Source organism: Halichondria panicea, chromosome 16, assembly GCF_963675165.1.
Source record: "Halichondria panicea chromosome 16, odHalPani1.1, whole genome shotgun sequence".
NCBI classification, from domain to species: domain Eukaryota; kingdom Metazoa; phylum Porifera; class Demospongiae; order Suberitida; family Halichondriidae; genus Halichondria; species Halichondria panicea.
Window position 1 is genome coordinate 3,601,047 of NC_087392.1, and position 19,593 is coordinate 3,620,639.

General features: G+C 41.4%; 1 protein-coding gene across 1 annotated transcript; it reads left to right on the top strand.

Moving 5' to 3' along the window:
* The first annotated feature begins 1,251 nt into the window (after window positions 1-1,251).
* On the top strand, window positions 1,252-18,939 carry LOC135350357 (uncharacterized). Its single transcript, XM_064549119.1, has 16 exons — window positions 1,252-1,385; window positions 1,461-2,552; window positions 3,003-3,154; window positions 4,013-4,181; window positions 4,953-5,015; window positions 5,343-5,462; window positions 5,623-5,792; window positions 10,380-10,467; window positions 11,898-12,090; window positions 12,210-13,663; window positions 14,020-14,139; window positions 14,277-14,414; window positions 14,647-14,704; window positions 15,244-15,395; window positions 15,804-16,028; window positions 18,639-18,939. Exons 2-16 carry the CDS (start codon window positions 1,818-1,820, stop codon window positions 18,783-18,785), a joined length of 3,984 nt encoding a protein of 1,327 aa, XP_064405189.1. The 5' UTR covers window positions 1,252-1,385; window positions 1,461-1,817; the 3' UTR covers window positions 18,786-18,939.
* Window positions 18,940-19,593: the final 654 nt, after the last annotated feature.

Genomic DNA, 19,593 nt, shown 5'->3' on the forward strand with positions numbered 1-19,593 from the left:
AAACTAAAAGGCAGTTTGAAATAGCTTTCAAAATGATTGATGCAGACCAGAATGATTATGTTGACTTTAAGGAGTTTCAAAAGGTAATTTCTCCAAAGCGTTACTTGTATGTGTTTGTGATTTTGTGATATTTACTCTAATTTTTCGCTGATAGGTTCAACAGTCTGTGACGCGGCAAAGAGATCATGCTGTAAGGATTACCTTCATGCTGCAATGTAGCTTATAATGTGTTGTGTACTCGTGTGTACAGTTAATTCAGCAGCAGCTCTCTCAAAGCTCACTCACTGTGCACTTATTTGGAACTAAAGGAAACCAGAAGCTCTACTCGAAAGATTTCTACAAGTTTGTATTCGTTTGCATACCCATACCATAATGATACGTGTACATAGTAGTATGTATGATGTGTGAGTTTTAGCATGTTTAAACAGATGCCACACATAATTATGTAATTGAGTTATATTACCATTGCCATTTCCTTTCTTTGAAAGATTATTACTATGCCCCGATTTTTTGTATCAGGTTCATAGACGATTTGCAAACAGAAGTCTTAGAGATCGAGATATCCTTCCTCATCTTATGGTAGTGTCCAATGTGCATGTAACGTGTATCATCTAGCTCCCTCTTCCGACCTTAACTTGTAATCACTTCAATCAGTATTCAGGAGGAACACCAACAATTTGTGCTGAGGACTTTGCAAGAGTTTTGCTGAAGCACACCACTTGGGATTTGGAGGGAGTCTTTGGCAGGCTGAAAAAGAGACCACGTAGTGAAACAGTTAGTTTTACCAGTCTTTGTCTATGTACTACATACATATACATATATGCATGTGGTCCTACGGCTCTTTCTGTATAATAACTATAGTACAATCTAATAGGGTGTTTCGTTCGAGCAGTTCAAAGACTTTTGTCAGTTGCTTAACTCACTGGATGATTTTGAGACAGCAATGGCTATGTACACAATAGCTGGCACAGCCGTGGCAAAGGAGGAGTTCAAGAGAGCTGCCAAAGTATGCATTGGGAGACCTCTAGATGAGACAGTTGTCAGCACAGTGTTCCACATATTTGATGTTGATGGTGAGCATGCATGCAGTCTCTTGGTGGTCATTTTATTGAGTCTGGTTTTCTTGGACAATTTGTAGGAGATGGTAAACTAAGCCATCGTGAGTTTATGGCTGTTATGAAGAACTGGAAACTTAGAGGATTCAAAGTAAGTTCTGGTTACATTGTACAGTATAACAAATTAATTGATGCAATATTATTTTATTACAATATAGATCAAAATTTAATGCATTCCACTAAGTCTACCAAATTTCAATGGACGTATATATGTTGCAAAATGTTAACAGCTGGCCTTCTCTGCCAAACCTTTGTCTATAATAATAGAAGGTATACATTATGCACCCACTAATGTACAGCAATTCAAACATGTAAGTGATTGCTATGTGATGTAACCACACACAGATGATGGAACACAAGAAACTGGGAGTGTGGGACGAATTCAAAACCTGTATTAAGATGGAAATGAGAGAAAGGGCATGATACAATCTTAGATCTAAACATAATTATCTAGACATGACTGTGTTATGTGTGTCTGTGGTTTTAGTCAATAGTTTTAGTGATGTTCTAATTACAAGAAATTGTCTAGGTTGTTCACTGTAAAATGTAAAATTAATACCTCCAAACAAACCGTCACTGTGAGAGTGTATATAGTGGTTTTTGATTTGATTTCTCCGATTGTAGTCGGACACGAGTAAGAGTAGCTGTAGCTTGTGTGAATCTGATCTATATACTATAGTCCGATGAGAACATTGAAGTGATATGGATTTAGATGTAGATGAACGCAGGGAGATCGTATCAACCACCATAGAGCGACTCTCTCTGGTGATAGGGGCATCAGGAAATGCAGAAGAACTGGTTAGCCTTGTCACTCAGATTGTCAAAGCCCTGAAAAAATTGATTGCGGGAGCGCCTGATGCAACCAAGACAAGAGGCACAAGTTCTCTAGCTGAGTTTGTTTTCGCAGCTAAAAAAATCGCTAAGGATGCCCGAGCAGTGGACTCTGCCTCACTGCAGCAGTTGTCCAGAACGAAAAAGGCCGTGGAAAGTCTAGTGAAAGAGGTGAACTTGTTTTATGAGTCTCAACAAAGTTACAGCAGTGATGTAGAGCTTGAGAGCCTGCTTAGACAAACCAGTCTCCCCTCCAGACCAGCAGAGCCAGTGAATGATGTGGGTAGAGTGAGCCCCACTGATGCACCACCTACCACAGAGACTGAACGACGACTAGCAGCTGAGCTGAGGAGACATCAAGAAAGTCTTCAAGCTAAGACCGAACCACAGAGAAACCCAGTGCAACATGGTCAACCATCAGATGTATTGCGGACAGCTATGGTAGGATTGCAGCGTGCCACAGGAGCATTGGTGGACGCATCCGGGCATAAGGCACCTGCCAAGGGCTCTGTGCTGGAGCCTACTCTACTCCTTACTAAGATGGTATCTATGCTCATGGACTTGGTGGACAGTCTGTTTGTAAGCAAGTACCCCATGAGAACACAGGTGTGTGGAGTGGTCCATTGTTTACGCTACCTTTTATGCCTTAACTGTTCTCAAACTTGTAGTTACTCCTTTCACTAATTAGCTCTTGCCTCTTTGCCCAATGTTCTGCTTATATGGTGTGGCTGATATTGAGTAGTGAACTGTCAATCATGAATATTTGTGTAATGTAGCATGTTATCGCTGGAATGTATACACCCATCAGGTTTGCTTTGTTCAAGAAAAGAGTATCCTAATAATTATGACTATCACCACTTTGTCTTTCGAAATTGGCAGTTCAGAACCTGACATGCACAAAACTGTACTTAGATAGGCGTAGTTGAGCCGGGCCAGGCTGTTGATCTATTATTAATTGACACCTAATCCTCACTTTTATGTTTCTGTCCATCTGGTTCTATTGACTAGTCTACTGACTAGTAGGACACTAGTTTCAATATCATTTTCTTTCCCCAGGTCCACTCATTCTGTTGTATGTTGATCGACAATGCATTGGTGTATGGCGAGCAATCTAAGACTGATGATGCTGCCTCTTTACGTCTCATCTCCACCCAAGCCCCAGCTCTTATGAGTGCCATAGAGGTCATGGCCGAACAGTGTTATAAGAGGTATGCTGTAATTACATGTGTGGGCCCATGTTTACTTGTATACCTGCAAAACAGTGGAAGCAAGCTGATCGATGAAGGCCTTATTATGCCTCGGTGTGCACACGCGAGGTATACGGTAGTGTGTCTGTGTATACTGCTACAGCTGCTCCATGACAATGAAGTGCAAGTAAAAGATTCTGTAGGTTTTTAGTCACTGGATTGCAATTAGTGGATTTAACATCGAGTTATGGCACTTTGAAGGCTGCTGCAGACTCTTGCTTAACAAAATCTGTTGATATAACTTAGCTATTCTACTTACTTCTGCACTAGAGGTGGGGTCAAGAGTGAGAAAAGGGCTGCAAAGCCATTAGCTTAGCAGCCATTAATATTACTTTCAACAATCATGGTCCATCTTTCCCACTCTTTTCTGCATGCGTAACTAATTGTTAATTATATGTGTGTATTTAACTAGAGCACTGAAGTGCTAATCCTCGGCTGTTGACATAATAAATAGAAACCAGAGGAGTACAGAAGCAACAATCTACAATAATAGAGACCGCGGTAAGGATCACTTCAGCTGCAAGTATGTAGATCCACCTCGAATAAAGGTCGCATGTAGAGCTAGGCAACATGCAGTTCAAGCTTCTTAGCTTCTTAGCTTTTGCTCGCTTTTATACAACAATTAACTAAGCTAAATCTACCAATATAACTTGTTGTGTGACCATTTTTACTGGCATTAGATGATGATTTCTTCCAACTATTTGGCCTGATCAATGACTCACATTAATTGTGTATCTGCATGTATTATACCGTAGACAATTGTATAGTCTCTCATGTCGCCTTGTTACAGTAATAATATTGCTCTGAACAAATTTGCAGATCAGAAAACATCAGAGAGAGTCAGAAGATGTCTATACAGCGTGGAGTTGACCTCCATGATCTTGACTTGAATGGTCCTGGTCATACAAAGAGTCCTGTGGTCAGGAAAAGAAAAGATCCCCCATTGCCCCCAGCGAAGAAGGAGCAATTGCCTCCACCACTACCAAAGGTAGTGTTTGTACGTAAATATTTTTTGTGTGTTTTTTCTTTCAATACTTTACTGTGCTTTGCAGCTTACTTGGAAGTTTGGGGCGAATAATCCCAAAAAATAGTTTTGAAAGTTCATATAAAACCTTTGATAGAGTGCATGGTGCCATAATTATGTTGAGCCGTCACACTTATTGCCGAGCAGGAAGCGAGTTGAATAATCGTGCTACCTGATTCTGGCCCATGTGGATATAAATTGTAACGGATGTGGGTTGGGCTCCCCCCGGGGGCGCTTTAAGGCAATAAAGAAGCAAACGATGCACTTCCTTAGATGGGCGTGGCCGCTGTAGCTCTGCAAACCAGTACAACTTTATATGCTCGATCTCGTAGGCTTTTAGCTGTCTCTATAGCTCTTTGTACTGTAACAGCAAATACAAGGGAGGGACAGAAGAGCTAGAGCTAGACGACAGCAGGCAGATTAGCAGAGGTCAGCTCATTGTAGGTATCACAAAGTAGATCTACACTGAAATAGTGTCACACAAACAGTCATGCCTGACATTTTAGTGTAGTTCCTATAAAGGCCTACTGTACAGATGATATAAAAGAGAACTTTTCATTTTAGCTGTTATTATCAAACATAAACAAAAATCAGAGCTTCCCGCGAGGCGCCTGCGTATATGTATACATATGCCCTAGTATAATATATATAAACTTCCAGGTGAGCTGCAAAACACAGTACTCGTACTATTCATCACTATTTTCATATATGAACACAAGTCATTTTTGTTTGCAGGAATTTGAAATTGGGTGTATGATCTGTACAAATGTGGCTGTGGATAGAGAGAGCAAGGAGATTGTGAGTGCACATACTCGTTGATAGCTTGTTACCTCTTTGTTTGAACACTCCGTGTGGTGAAGTGTGTACACGGTTAGTTACGTGTACGTGCATAACAAATGAAGTTTGGTCTTATATTTACATATGATGTATTGTGAATTGCAGTGCTTACATTGAAGTGACCGTAATTACATTTGTCCTTTTAAGGTATTGGTAATTAGTGTGGCTGTATCTATTGCTAATTCTCTGGTATGCTTTGATCATAGCGGAGTGCAAGGTTGTTATGTGGGGGCTTGTTTTGTTTTTACTTTTTTGATTTTAGAATGCAATAATCACTCCTTCTCATAGCTGACTAAAGGCTCTGAGATTAAGCTGTGTGTTAATGAGAACAATCGAGTTGGCGATGTAAGAAAAATGCTTACCAAAAGAACAGGGCTACCACTGGAGCACATTCAACTCCGATTTAGAGTAAGTATCCTCTAGGTCCTTCCAACTTCAGTCATGTATTGAGCGAGCCCTGGACCGTTTTTAACTGTAAAGCAATGGTCCAAACAATTGTGTAGTATTATCGAAGTGTATGCCTGGTTTCCTGCTTGCTCAGATTCACTCTTTACCCGCTTACACGTAGGGTGACGATGTACTGCTGGATGAAGTAAAGGTAACACCGGACAATGCCATCCCTTATTTCATGTTCAACAAGTTTGAACCTGGGGAGGAGGAACTGCAAGACTTCAAAAAAAAGCATCGCAGGGAGCGAAGAATAAGGATTGACAATGCAGACTGGTCAAAAGTCCCAAAGTAAGTCTTTGATTCTGGTTGTTTTGCAACTAAAAGTGTTGTCATGGCTACACAGTTTTAACTTACATAGGTGAGTTGCATGTAGTAGCCCTTACAAGTAGTGGCAGTACACGTTTTACGCTCAGGGAATCAGGATATACACTCACTGAGTCCCTTTCTCTTGGGTGCATGGTTTCCAGTCTATGCAATGCATAGGCAGGGCTGCATTGAGGGGGGGGGGGCGAGGGGGTATTTCTCCCCCCTGGGCCTAGCTTTGCCCCCTGGGATTTAATTTTGATACAATAGTAGGAAGCTGAGGTAGGTAGTCAGTTTAGTTTTAAACAGCTATTCTGTGCACCTAACACTACAATCATGTAATGATGATATCACTAAATTGATAACTATATGAGCTGAAATTACGCCAGAATTGATCTATGCCCCCAAATATCTAAATTTTTATGCTCCCCCGGACCCCCTTAGTTTGGAATAATTCGCATCGGGGGCTTTGCCTCCCCCTATATTTTTCATTTGCCAAATTTGCCCCCCTGACCCAAAGTCCTGGATGCAGGCATCCTGTGACTTTGTTACCTGCCAGGCTCTGCCCATCGACTGACAGCCTACGTTCATTTTTACTGTGCCACCGTCACATAACTAAGCGAGGCAGGCTCTCCTTTAGAGGAAGCTGGACACGCGTCATTAACTGTCATCCTTTAGGTCTGTAACATAATAAATTATATAGAGCTGGAATACACTATGACTTAACTAGCTATGATTTTGTATCCAACACAGTACTGTATTTCCATACCGTAGAAGCTGGATTATTATAGCACATTACTCGATTATAAGCATATTAATTTACACACGCTCAACTGCTGGTTTTTTCCAATGAAAGTTATAGCTAGTACTATTCTTGGTAACTGGTGATCGATATCAGTTTGGAAGGACTTTTTGTGTGCACTCAGCTGTTATAATGAGGTGCTGATACCTCTTATACAAACGTTATAATTATCGTGGTGCGTTAATTTGTTTTGCTGCATGCTAGGCAGAATCACAGAATCACAGGGAAACTCAAAGAGTGGGACATAATCGACCATGATTGTTGTTAAAAAGGATCGATGCCAAAAGTCCAAGTCTAAAATTAATGGCTGCCTCTCTTCTCACTCTTGCAGCTACCAATAGCTAGAGTTCTAGTGCAGAAGTAACTACAAGTAGAGTATAGCAACACTCTATCATGGACAAGTTTTTCTACACACTCTTCTGAAATGAAAAGGCTGCAGTGGCATTCCAAGTAAGCAAAACTAGGCAGAGAACCAAGCATTATTTTGTAAATCCACGAATTAAAATCCGAAAACATGACTAGAAGCCTATAGAAACTCTTACTTGCACTTCATTGATCCTTGAGCAGCTGTAGCAGTCTACAAACACAAACACACAAACACATACCTCGCTTGCGCATGCGCACCGAGGCATAATTATATGAGATGGACATGGACCCCTTCTGTTTCATATATTAAATTGGAGGTACATGTAGCAGGGTTCTGCCCAGGAATTTTGAGAGGTGGGTAAAAATGATGGGGGAAAATTCGCCCATGTAGGGGGTGTGTATGGGAAGGGGGACACAAATTTGAACATGCATGTGTTGTAAGTATATAGCTGAAATAATTATATATGTGCATTGTTGTACTTGCATCAGTACAGTATGGTGCTATACTAAGATTTCTTCATCACAGGGTCATAATCAGTATACTTGGAAGTATTAACTGCATGCACCCAGTTGCTCACTCTCTAGCTTGTCTTTCCCTTAGCAGGTAGTCCAACTCCCTGTTTTAAGGCAGAGTATAGCTAGCTAGCTAGCTGCAGCATAGATAGAGTAGAAGGGGATTGGCAACGGAAGTGGTTCACGTGATGTTTTACAATGAAGTCTATGTAGAGCTCAGAAACAATCCGTGTTTTGCTTTCTACCCCGGGTAAGTTTACCGGGAAACTTATTGAGTCTAATCATAGTCTATGCATGCGTCTCAAAGACCCCTCTAACACTTAAACAAATGCCCCCTGATGGTGAGTATCATTTGGAAACGAAGAAAATACAATCTTGATTGTCATGAAGTAACTAGTCTAACACAGAGTGATTTTTCATGCTTGTGTCAGTTTACCTACTGCCCTTTGCAGCTCACTAGAAAGTTTAGGGAAAATAGTAAATTGCAAAAAACCACTTGAGATAAGTGTAACAGTTTACATAAGTAAACCACAATACTATAGAGCCCTCTAAGGACCAAGTTAAAATTTTGGAATAGACCAGATCTTTATGTTTTGTTGTTGTAGTTTCTCACACTATTTGTTGTAGCTCACGTAAGCTCACGTGAAGTTTTGGCAAATAGTATTACTGTAAAATGCAAAAAACCACTGTGTAACAGTTTACAGCTAAACCACAACTTGGCCAAATCTCTATCTATAAGTACTAAGTTTGGGCTGTAGGAGTAGCTTGATTACAACATAACTGCCTGTTCGTCTAGCTATTTTTTGTTGACTGAGAAACAGCCTGCTGCTGAACCAGTCTCCAATTCTCTGCCACAATGACATAGTACGCCACTTAACTCCTCTTGATAAGGATTAGTTTTTCATGGTTACCCAACTACAGTAGTTTATGCTGAAAACTGTACTAAGGTATATACTATATATCCACATAAAGATCTGAATCTTCTGTTCCAAAATTTATACTTGTCCCTTGTTCTATAGTATTGTGGGTTACTTGTGTAAACTGTTACACTTATCTCAAGTGGTTTTTTGCAATTTACTATTTGCTCCAAACTTCCAAGTGAGCTGCAAAGGGCAGTACTACGATATAGCTAAGGTTGTGTCACTAAGTAGTGTGCTGTGTCCCAAATGGCCACAAGTATTTGATGAAGTTGATGTTTAGCAGCAAAACTGCTCGTGGACTTTTTACAGCTAGACAGCAAAAACAATTCTCATGAATTATTCATGTTTAGACCCCATGTTGGAAATAAGCCTCGATTAAAACTGCGGGAAACACGGATGGTACTTCGAGGGTACCTCGTTTCCAATCCCTCTCTACTCAATCTATGGCTGCAGTACTCCTCGAACTCAACAAAGCCATGCTGGAGCTTCAATTAATTGTTCTGGTCATGCGCAGTAGAGTTCAATTAATAGTTAGCTCTATATAAGGCACATTAAGACAGTAAAACTGGTAAGCGAAGACTAGCAGCTAAACTGACAGTACTTGTAGAATGTAAAGCAGTGGTCGGAAAATATCTAGTGGTGGTCGCAGCTTACCTAAACGACCACTGTAGGCAGAACTCTGATGTAGGTGGTACTTCAGAGGATTTGCCTCTTTTAAGAATGACCTGTTTAAGGTTACGATAAACCGTTTGCTCATTAATTATTCATGAGCTAGTGATCTTGAGCAGCTACATGCACAATCATGTTGAAAGTCCGAAGTCCAAAACATACAGTTAATCCGGTCACCCTTGGGACAGTGCAGCTTGGCCGGAATAGCGAGGTGGCCGGCTGTATTTCAGGAAATAGCCAAGGCTTAAAAACGACCTTACCTCGAATCTAATGACTAGTTTTGCTGCGGTTCTTGTCTCGGGGATAATGAAAGATATTAAATCATCAATTTTATTTGCCAAACCACACCCAAAACGTCATATCCGGCCGTAATAAACGTATAAAATTACATTGAAAACCTAGTTTGGGGCAGCCAGTACTGGCCAGCTCAGGTGCAGTCTACTGTAGCTTGACTATAATATGCAGGGCCACACAAGGATATATTTTTTTTAAAGGCTACTGAAGCTCACAAGAGGCTGTTTTCTTTGGCTCCATCAGCCATTTTAAGTACACGTTCTTGTTTTGTGATAGTTACTTGACCTGGAACGAAAAAACACTTCGTGTAGCCCTCCAAAAAGTATCCTATAAGAGCAAGAGCACAGAGGTAGAAATAACATTTATAGTTTCACAAAACTCATTTTAAATATAAAATCATGAATATTCATGAGCAAACAGTTTACCATTAACCTAAAAAGATTTTCAGGAAATCTAACTATTAATGGCACAGTTAGGAGCTTGCTTAGCTCACCACTCCATTGGTTTCCATGCCGTTAGCTTAGTTAGCTATTGGTGTCATCACTCGTCACAGAGACATCCAGGTACTGGGTGGGACTCGAAGATGACTGCGCATTATAAGCGCATCCTGGAAAATAAACGCATAGAGCTCTATAGCTGCTATATGTATAATAATTATATTGATCCCACGCTAGTACCAAGATAATTCCGATGTGTATATAATTGTAAAATGTTTTGTTGTGGCATCGGCAGTGATTGACTGTCTGATTGCCTTGGCCAGTTTGGCATTTTGTGTTGGCATCGGTCACCTTGATATTGTATATGCATGTGCATTGACCCCAGAATGAATTGATTGCTTCATTTATCGTATAGCGGGTATATTTCGAGGGTGTAACTTTGGCGGTTTTGTTGTTGCGAATTCACAAAGTTTGCATATGTTTGATACTCACAAAACATTCTAGTAATAATATTATGATAATAGAGACCCCATTATTATACAGTAAAATTAATCAATACTACATGTTGCAGTCTTGTTGCTGTGGCGTTGTATGACTACGAGAGTCTTGGTGATGGAGAGGATGACAGTTTGGAGTTTGTGGAGGGGGAGTTGATTGAGGTTAGGAGTGTGTGTATTGCCTTATAGGTGCCTATGCATAGTGCATTACAAAATGTATATTGTTATAATATCGTTTCATACATGTACATTAACCCTTTATGCGCCGTAGGCCACGATTGTGGCTCGTTGCGGTAGCTAATTACTAAAATACGTTATCTTTCTACCTCAGGAGCAGTGCCGGATCCAGGAAAAGGGAAAGGGCGTTCTAAACGAGCGAGCACTGAAAATCGCGCAGAGCGCGAAATTTTTAGAAGGTTACGCCCACTTTTCCAGTCACACGTTGTGCAGTAAAACTAGCAATTCTTACTCCCATCTTACTAAAGCCGTATTAGCTAGACTGAAAGGAGGTTTCCATGGCACCCTGGGGTCCCCCTCTGGATATGCCACTGAGGAGTGACATCATTCTGTAGCTAATTGCATATTGCTGCGATTTTATTATTGCATGGTCAAGCAGTGGGTGATACTACAGGAATTTTGCAAAACTAGCAAACTCATCGTGGTCTAAAATCGTATGCTGTTTGATTTTACTCGAGAAAAGACACCCTTGTGAGATCTCTTTGTTACACATAGTGTAGCAAGGTTTAGCTATAATTATAGATACAAATCTTCAGCAAACATCTTGAAGTTCTGGATATTGATTAGCCTCCTTCACAAGGCCTCAACAAGCTAGGAGGCCTGCTACTGACCGAGAAATATCCTGAATAAAATATACAGACAAAGAATACTATTAAGGGTAGCTATTAGGATTCTATCGGACGGGCTAGAAACCTTCACAATCGAACTTCTACTTTCTTCAATCCACTTCCGTTCGTTGTGACGTCATTGTTTTACTGGGCATATACGATGCTATCCGGAGTCCCCACTTTCTGGTGATTATGTGGCGTATGCGCAAACAGTCGATACCAGGCCCATCTTCAGTGCGGCCTGGAATCAAGGCTAGATATTGATGGATCAATGCTTGCATGCTTTTGAAATTCTCTTGTTGAGGTGGCTGAGAAAGATATCCCATACACCGTATGTGTCGCACTGAAACTCTTCATCACTGTAGCGATACTCTGATCTGACCCACTCACTATTTTCATTTGCACATAAAATGTTATGTACTCGTAAATGGCTCCTTCTATAGCTACTTCTTGTCTGAAATCTCCTCGCCCGGCTTTAAAGACATATCTTCATTCAATTTAGGTTGCTAGGCAATCAAAACGCATTCCTTACCAATAATGAGTTTCTGGCTTTAATTTTTCCATATTAATTGTCTAGTGAATTAGTACACATCCATCAGGTGTGCAGTGATCTAATTTGACGGCAAAAGGGTTAATGTGTAAATTTAAAACAAGCGTGTATAATATACTATGTGTAAGTAGAGGCACCAACTCAATAAGTACATGTATTATGTAATACTATGCAGTTATCAGGTCATTCTTTCACAGATCGTAGAGAAGAGTGGGGATGGCTGGTGGACCGCTAGAATTGATGGGCATGTAGGAGTCATCCCTGCCAGTTTTGTGGAGGAGATTGCAGTACCACAATCCAAAGATGAGGCGAAGAAACTCGTAAAGAGGTTCAAGCAGGGAAGGCTGGGTGCTGAAAACCACACCGAGGCCAAAGCAGAAACGATGTTATGTGAGTTGGCCAGACTTACAGTATAATGCTTCAGTGCATGTATACTAAGTGCTAATTTTTATCGTCAAACTGAGAAGCCGTAATTTACATAACTGTGTATCATTTATTTCTTCCTGTAGTTGATGATGATCCACGAAGCCACACGTCGTCACCATCACCTTCCACTGCTGCCCCTTCCCACAATCCTCTGTCGGGTGTTAGTAAAGCCCTTCGGCGAATCCACAGTGGTGGATCCCATGACTACAGCAAGCTAGGCAACAAGAAGAACATTGAGCCATTAGTCAAAGAGAAAAAAGATAAGAAGAGAGGCAGTTTGTTTAAGAAGAGAACAAATTATGACCCGATAATGGAATACAAAGAGGTTCGTCGGTCCTCTGATACACAAGTGTCGCCTCTTCTCTCTTCACCGAATAATCGTAAACATGTGGGCTCTGTCCTCGAGTACAATCAGGAGCCACAGACATCACCCCGTATTGCAGTCAAGCGATTAAGTCGTCCTGCCTCTTCTCCACGCTTAGTTAGAACTACTGAAAAGACACAACTCAGTGAGAAGCACAGCGATTCATCCACTTCACCTCTCTTATCTCAAGCTAATGAGACACCTCAAGTTGGAAACAACTCCCTCAAAGTGAAAAGACGTCCTCCTCCCCCACCACCGCCCTATCAGAAGACCTATCCCAGACGCGCTGTAGAGGATATTGACCCAGACTCAATTACAGTGCATGTGGCTGCACCAGAGAATGATCCTGAATTGGAGCCACTCCCAGTCAAGTCTAGCTCTAGTATGGAAGATCTTTTGAGGAATTTGGAAGAGTTTGATGAGCTTGCCAGCCCATCTCCTCTGAATGAATGGAATTTGGATGTAGAACGAGGAAAAAGAGACTTTGCAACAATACCAAGGAACGAGCTGCCCCCCAAGTTTGACTCATCTGATTCATCCCCTGACCTGCTAAACACACAGACAAATGACTCATTAGCTCCGCAGAAACCTCCTCGAAAACGCTCGAAGAAGAAACCTGAGCCCTCATCATCGCTCCTACCGCCTCCTCCCGAGTCACCCCCTGAGACAACTACTGAAAATAGGCTGCAAACTAACATTGTGGGTGGTGAGGGTCGGGATAGTCCCGTGCCGCAACCCCCTCCTCGGCGCAAGTCACGCAAAGGAACCACCGAGAGAAAGAACGAAGATAATAAAGGGCAAGCCTCTCCTGTTCCACCTCCCAAACCACTTTCTCTCTCAAGAGAAAAAGAATCACCATTACTATCAAGTAGAAAATCACCGATTGTGCCCCATAAACCTGGAAAATCTTCTCCTATCCCACCGCCAAAACCTAAGGGTTTTTCAAAACCTATTCCGGGATGGCGTGTTAACTTGGAGAAGCCTGTTTGTTCGAGTGCCCCTGTCTCACGTACTGTATCACCCGAGGATCAGAGCTGCCTCTCTGCCAGTTCAAGAGAAACCTCTGTGTCTACTGACCTGCTAACAAGCTCCCCTGTAGTGATGCGCAGGACTAATGCTGTTAATGCAAGACTGGACCCTGACTTCTCAGATGATGAGCTTGAGGATTGCACTGTGAGTTACCTTTCATTGTCAAGGTTATAAGTGTGTGATCAGTCCATTCCCTGTTATATTATTTTATTACACAGTCGCGTAGCCTCGAGGCATTACTGGGTAAGGGGTCGTCGTGTTTTTATGTAATATACAGGCAACTCGCCCTCGTGCTTGCATGTGCCTGTATATTTTATATACAATATAAAACATTCGGTCTCATGCTATATCTATTACTACTTAGGTTCCTGCTTTAAATAGTTAATCATGTTTCTACTAACAGTTAGCATAACTATTAAGCAGCTTAATTTCCACTTCCATGATTTTAAGTGTTTTTCAAGGGAGATTTTCAGCTATCTACACGTTATCTATTTTTATAGGGTATTGGCAAGGAAGGTGTTCTACATAAAGAAGGAGCTAGAAAGGTGGAGTGGAAATCTCGTTACTTCAAACTCACTGAGAACACCATTGACTACTTCGACAGAGCCATGGAGGCAGACGTATGTTGCTGACATAAGTTATAGCTATGCATGTAATGAGTACTCAGGAAAGAGAATTATCATTATTATCCGGACAGATATGAAAAAATTCATTTTTTTTTTATTAGCCAATGATTTTAATTATTGTTTTCATACAGTCCTCACCTGCCTTGGGTCAGATTCTGGTGAGCCGGATGCAGGGTGCCGTACCATTAGGAAAGAAAGATGGTTTCCTGTGTTTCGCCATCAACATGAAATATGACACTAGTGTGGTCCTAGGATGTCACTCACGGACTGTAAGTACACAACGCTGTGCAAATTTAAGGACGTGTATTTTGCATATACAATCCCTATACGAAACAGTGTGCATGTAAACATGCATGTAGTCTCACACATCCCATATGTGTATGTAATGTTTTCCCTCTCTACTACCTAACTTATACAGTACACTCATTGTGTGCCCAAAGTATGTATAGATTTATGTGTGATTTACTGTCAGTATACGTGCACGTGTTTGCATGTGAGCAGGACATGGATGATTGGGTGAAGAGCATCAACAAAATGGTCAAAGGAGCAAAGTGTGGAGGTAATATTACATGTAGCAAGGTTTGTTTTCTACAAATTGACTCTGTTTGTGAGATCTACATAATAGTTTATGGAAACCCAAAGGGCTGGTTCTAAATCCATTGGAAACTTCCTAGCATTTTAGATCATACATGCAGGTAGCAACCATGTGTCTCTAGCCAATCAGATTTGAATGTTCTTATCTACATGATTGTCTAAGTGAGCACATTATTTCTAAGTTGGATAGAATGCTATACTTTTAGCCAATCACATTGCAGAATTTATGGCTAACATGATTTAATACTGTATAGTGCGCTCTAAAAGCATTTCGTTGCATAATGTTCGTGGGTTGACTGCTTACCAGAAGCCATGCCTTTAATCTTGGCATATACATGTAGCAGATAATTAAAGAACAATTTTCGTTTAGGATTGCTAACCTACGAAAACAGCGAAAATTAAGCTCCTTAAAAATTTCGCGCTATACGATAGTCACATGATAATGATGTTGATTGTACATGATACGTATTATGTAGGTCAATTAAGAAACCTCTTTCTTTGTAGAGATGATTCAGACTTTCTCTAGTGCCTATAATATTGCTGTCAAGTGTGTGGAGTACCTGTCCTCTCATGTGATTGAGGAACGAGCCCTCACGGTTGCCACTGCACCCAGCTCCCGCGTCAACCGATGGCTAGAATCTATAGACAAGGGACAAGTTAGTAATCTTTTTGCTTTGTACGTACATGATTTTGCCTTGAATTTATTACAATTTGTGTTTTTAAACTTTTGCTCAAGCCTCGACCCTATTGTAATGTCAAATGCTATCATAATGCATGTCATGTACATGTAGCTAGTTGACCTTCTTAGGTAAAGCTTATGCTAGACAATAGACAGCAATTCGCTACTGGTATGTAGGCACTTTGAGTTACTATGCACACATCGCTACTGGTATGCAGGCACTTTGAGTTACTATGCATACATCGCTACTGGTATGTAGGCACTTTGAGTTACTATAGGCATACATACATACACACATGTTCATGTATAGCTACATGTGCATCTTTTAGCCTCTCGTTGTAGCACAATCTCTTTCTAGCATACAAATTAATCTCCACCCACATAGGAACCAGACATAAGCAAGATGCCTGATGCCACTACTGCTGCCTGTCTGCTGCGCTCTTTGTTCAGGAAAGGTCGACTGGGGTGTCTTGTCAAGTACAGTCTCGCTAAAGAGGTGGCTGAGCTCACTCAGAGTGCCAACCCTATCTCTATTCTTAGCACTAAGTTGAACAAACTCTCACTGGAAGCACGTGATCTGCTCAAGCAACTACTTAGATTGTTTTCAAAGGTGCGTACATGACATTGTACACAATTGTGTTTAATGCAGGGCTGCATTGAGGGGGGGCGAGGGGGGTAATTCGTCCCCCCCCCTGGGCACAGTTTCTCCCCCCCCCCCCCCCCCTAGGATCTGGCAGATTCATTCGTACTGCTATAATTCTGATGACTTCACCCCTCCTACATTTTTAAATTGCCCAATTCGCCCCCCCCCCCCCTGATCCAAAATCCTGGATGCAGCCCTGTAATGCACCCGATACTAAAGTTCTATAGTCATATTTATATTTGATTCACTTTACTGGCAACCTACCCAATTCATTAGCAGCATTTAGCATTTCAAGTAATTGAGGGAATCGAACAAGTATCCGTAAATGTCTGGGGTAATTAGAAGTGCCTAGAACATTATTGTAGGTAGTACCGTCACCCTGGAATTGACACTGAATCAATATTATAATAGATATGCATGCTTACCTGTATTAACTAGAGCACTGAAGTGCAAACCCTCGGCTGGTGCCATGATTATAAGAGTATATAGTGATATAATGCAGTGCATGCATGTAGCAACTCAAGAGCAATCAAACTAAACACTGGAGAGGCATGCATGCTGAGAACAGTGGTAGTACATGAGGCATTGTGGAAACCTGGCCATGGAGTCTTAGAGAAGTATGGCTCCTACCAGGCTGCTGCATAGATAAAAGAGCTACTGGAGTATAAGAGGATCGATCCAGAGTCAGTTAACAACCAGTCACAATTCTAGCTTTCTACTTTAGTGACCCTATTCCATTGTTCCTGGTACGGGATCACTTCAGCTGCAAATACGTAGTCTACCACGTGTAGCTAGCCAACGTGCAAGTTCAGGCTTCTTAGCTTTTGCTCGACAAAGAAGCTTTAACATCAAAAGCTGCCACTATTTAAAACTAAGATATTGTTGTATGAAGGCTATCTGTGCTGTAAACACAGTGCTGTGGTACCTAGGTGAGTAGATATACCTGTGACAAACAAACTAGAGCACTAAAGTGCAAACCCTCGGCTGGTGACAAGAAACCAGAAGAGTGATATAATACAGTGCATGTGGTGATGTTATCTATGGCTTAACTGTCCTAGCACAGAAACTCAGGAACAATAAACAGACTGGAGGCATGCTGAAACATTTGATAACAGTGTTTTAGTGGCACATAGATATATGCACTGTGGACTAGGATCACAGCAAAGATGCCTGGAGTCTCAGAGAAGTATGGCTCTTGCATGGATCCCAGAGTCAGCTAACAGGGCCAGGGACAACAAACCAGTCACAATTCTAGCTTTCTATTGTAGTGACCCTTTACCATTGTTCTTGGTACAGGATCAACTCAACTGTAAATATGTAGTGTATCTCAAATAAAGGCCGCGTGTAGTTTGCTAGCTGCCACGTGCAAGTTCAAGCTTTTCGCTAGACAACGAAGCTTTAGTAACATCGAAATCTGATATTGTTGTGTGAAGGATATTATTATATGCTGCAAACGCAGCGCTATGGCATCCAGGTGAGTAGAGATACTCGTGACAAACAGACAAACAAACCAACGGACTACTATACCCTCTGGCCGCGGCACGGCCTCGGGTAACAAACCAACAGACTACTATACCCGTGGCCGCACCTCGTGTAATAACATACATAACTCTTGGTTATGTGACTGTTTGCCACTGTAACCCTTGCACCTAAGTGTGTGAAATATTGTGTTACATCTTGTTTATCAATTTAAAAAAGTGCACTCTACCGTATAGCGGGTATAAATGTTCGTGGATTAAGCACGTACCACCACAAACATTTATAACCTCGAATTTAATATCGCATGCAAGCAATGCTGCAAAGAGTCCAATGCTGCAAAGAGTCTGCTATTCCACGAAAATTAAATCCGCGAAAATGTATACCCTCGAAATATACCCGCTATACGGTATTTTGCTGATACATGTGGCTGTATGTATAGCGGGAAATTTTCGCATTTTGGCTTCAGAGCCCTCAGCAGAAATGTTTGTGGGTACATTTCAATGCAAGGAAACCGCCTACCGATAGCTTTGCATGTGAAATACCAGTGCGTGGGAGTTTATCCCAGTTTTAATTTTCGCGTTAACTGCCCTGCCCTCGAAAATGCGTTAATATTGACCCGCTGTGTTACCCGGACCGTAGATATTTACGTATCTATGTCCGGACCTAGCTACTTATTCTGGCCTACTTTCCAGATCGCCGGAGGTCACGTGATCGTCGGCTCCGTAGGGCCATTGCCAGAATGCGTATATTGCTATTCCGGATCTAATTAGTTGTATGGGGGTCCCAACTGGCCCTACGCATCTGGAAATCTCACGTCAGTAGACGGAACTACAATAAAAACAGGTGGAAGATGAGGGAAGGGGAGGGAGAGAAATAGAGAAGTCACAGAGAAGTAGATCTTCTTGCGTCTTTGCAATTGCATGCACGTGGCAGACTGACTGTGCATGTGTGTACGTAGCCACATCCCCTTTCTCGTACTCCCACGCTAATGGCTTTGTTGCATGTGAGCTCACCAATATTAACTATGTTTAACCAAGCTTAAACCTAAAAAATGTTGCACCTCACGAAAATGTTGATTGTGCACATAATTATACACAGGTGCTGGAATACTCTCATAAGAACAGCACTGAGCTGGATGACTTGAACCGAACCTTTGGAACACTGGTGTTTGAGAGAATGGGTCCTGCCGAAACGGAACCTCTTTTAGCCTACTTTATCAGTACTTGCGAACTCATTATTTCATAACAATTTTAGATCAATGCTGTCCCAGCATAATTATTTTGTGCAATTTTGTGTGTGAGTGTGTGCTGTAGGTACTCACAGAGTTTACTTTTATGTACATGCACTAGTATAAGTGTACGTATACGCTATGAAGGAATAATTGTTGGGTAGATCTAAACGGAGTGCAGTATCAGAGATAAATCCAATTAGTGCATGCATGCATGACCTTAATTATGGGATGCGTTTGTGTCAAAATATTGATGACAAAAACACAAGGTTTTGGTGGTATTTACTAAACATTTGAGGGTATTTGGTAAACAACTGAGGGTATTTAGCAAATTAGGACTGAGGGTATTTAGCAAAGGACTAAGGGTATTTACTAAACAACTGAGGGTATTTAGCAAAGGACTGAGGGTATTTACTAAACAACTGAGGGTATTTAGCAAAGGACTGCGGAGGGTATTTAGCAAAGGACTGAGGGTATTAATTTTAGTAAACAACTGAGGGTATTTAGTAAATGTCTGTGGGTATTTACTAAACAACTGAGGGGATTTAGCAAACAACTGAGGGGATTTAGCAAACAACTGAGGGCATTTAGTAAACGACTGAGAGTACTTTAGCAAATGGCTGAGGGGATTTAGCAAATAACTGAAGGCATTTAGTAAATGGCTGAGGGGATTTAGTAAAGGACTGAGGGTATTCTCTTCAGCGAGTCAAAGTCAACACTAGGCGTTTGTCTACTCCTCTTAACAGAGTGTGAATTCATCTGGGCACAGCAGAGAATTCTAGAAGAAGTCGTGCACACTGTGCATCATACTTAATTAGCTAAGGT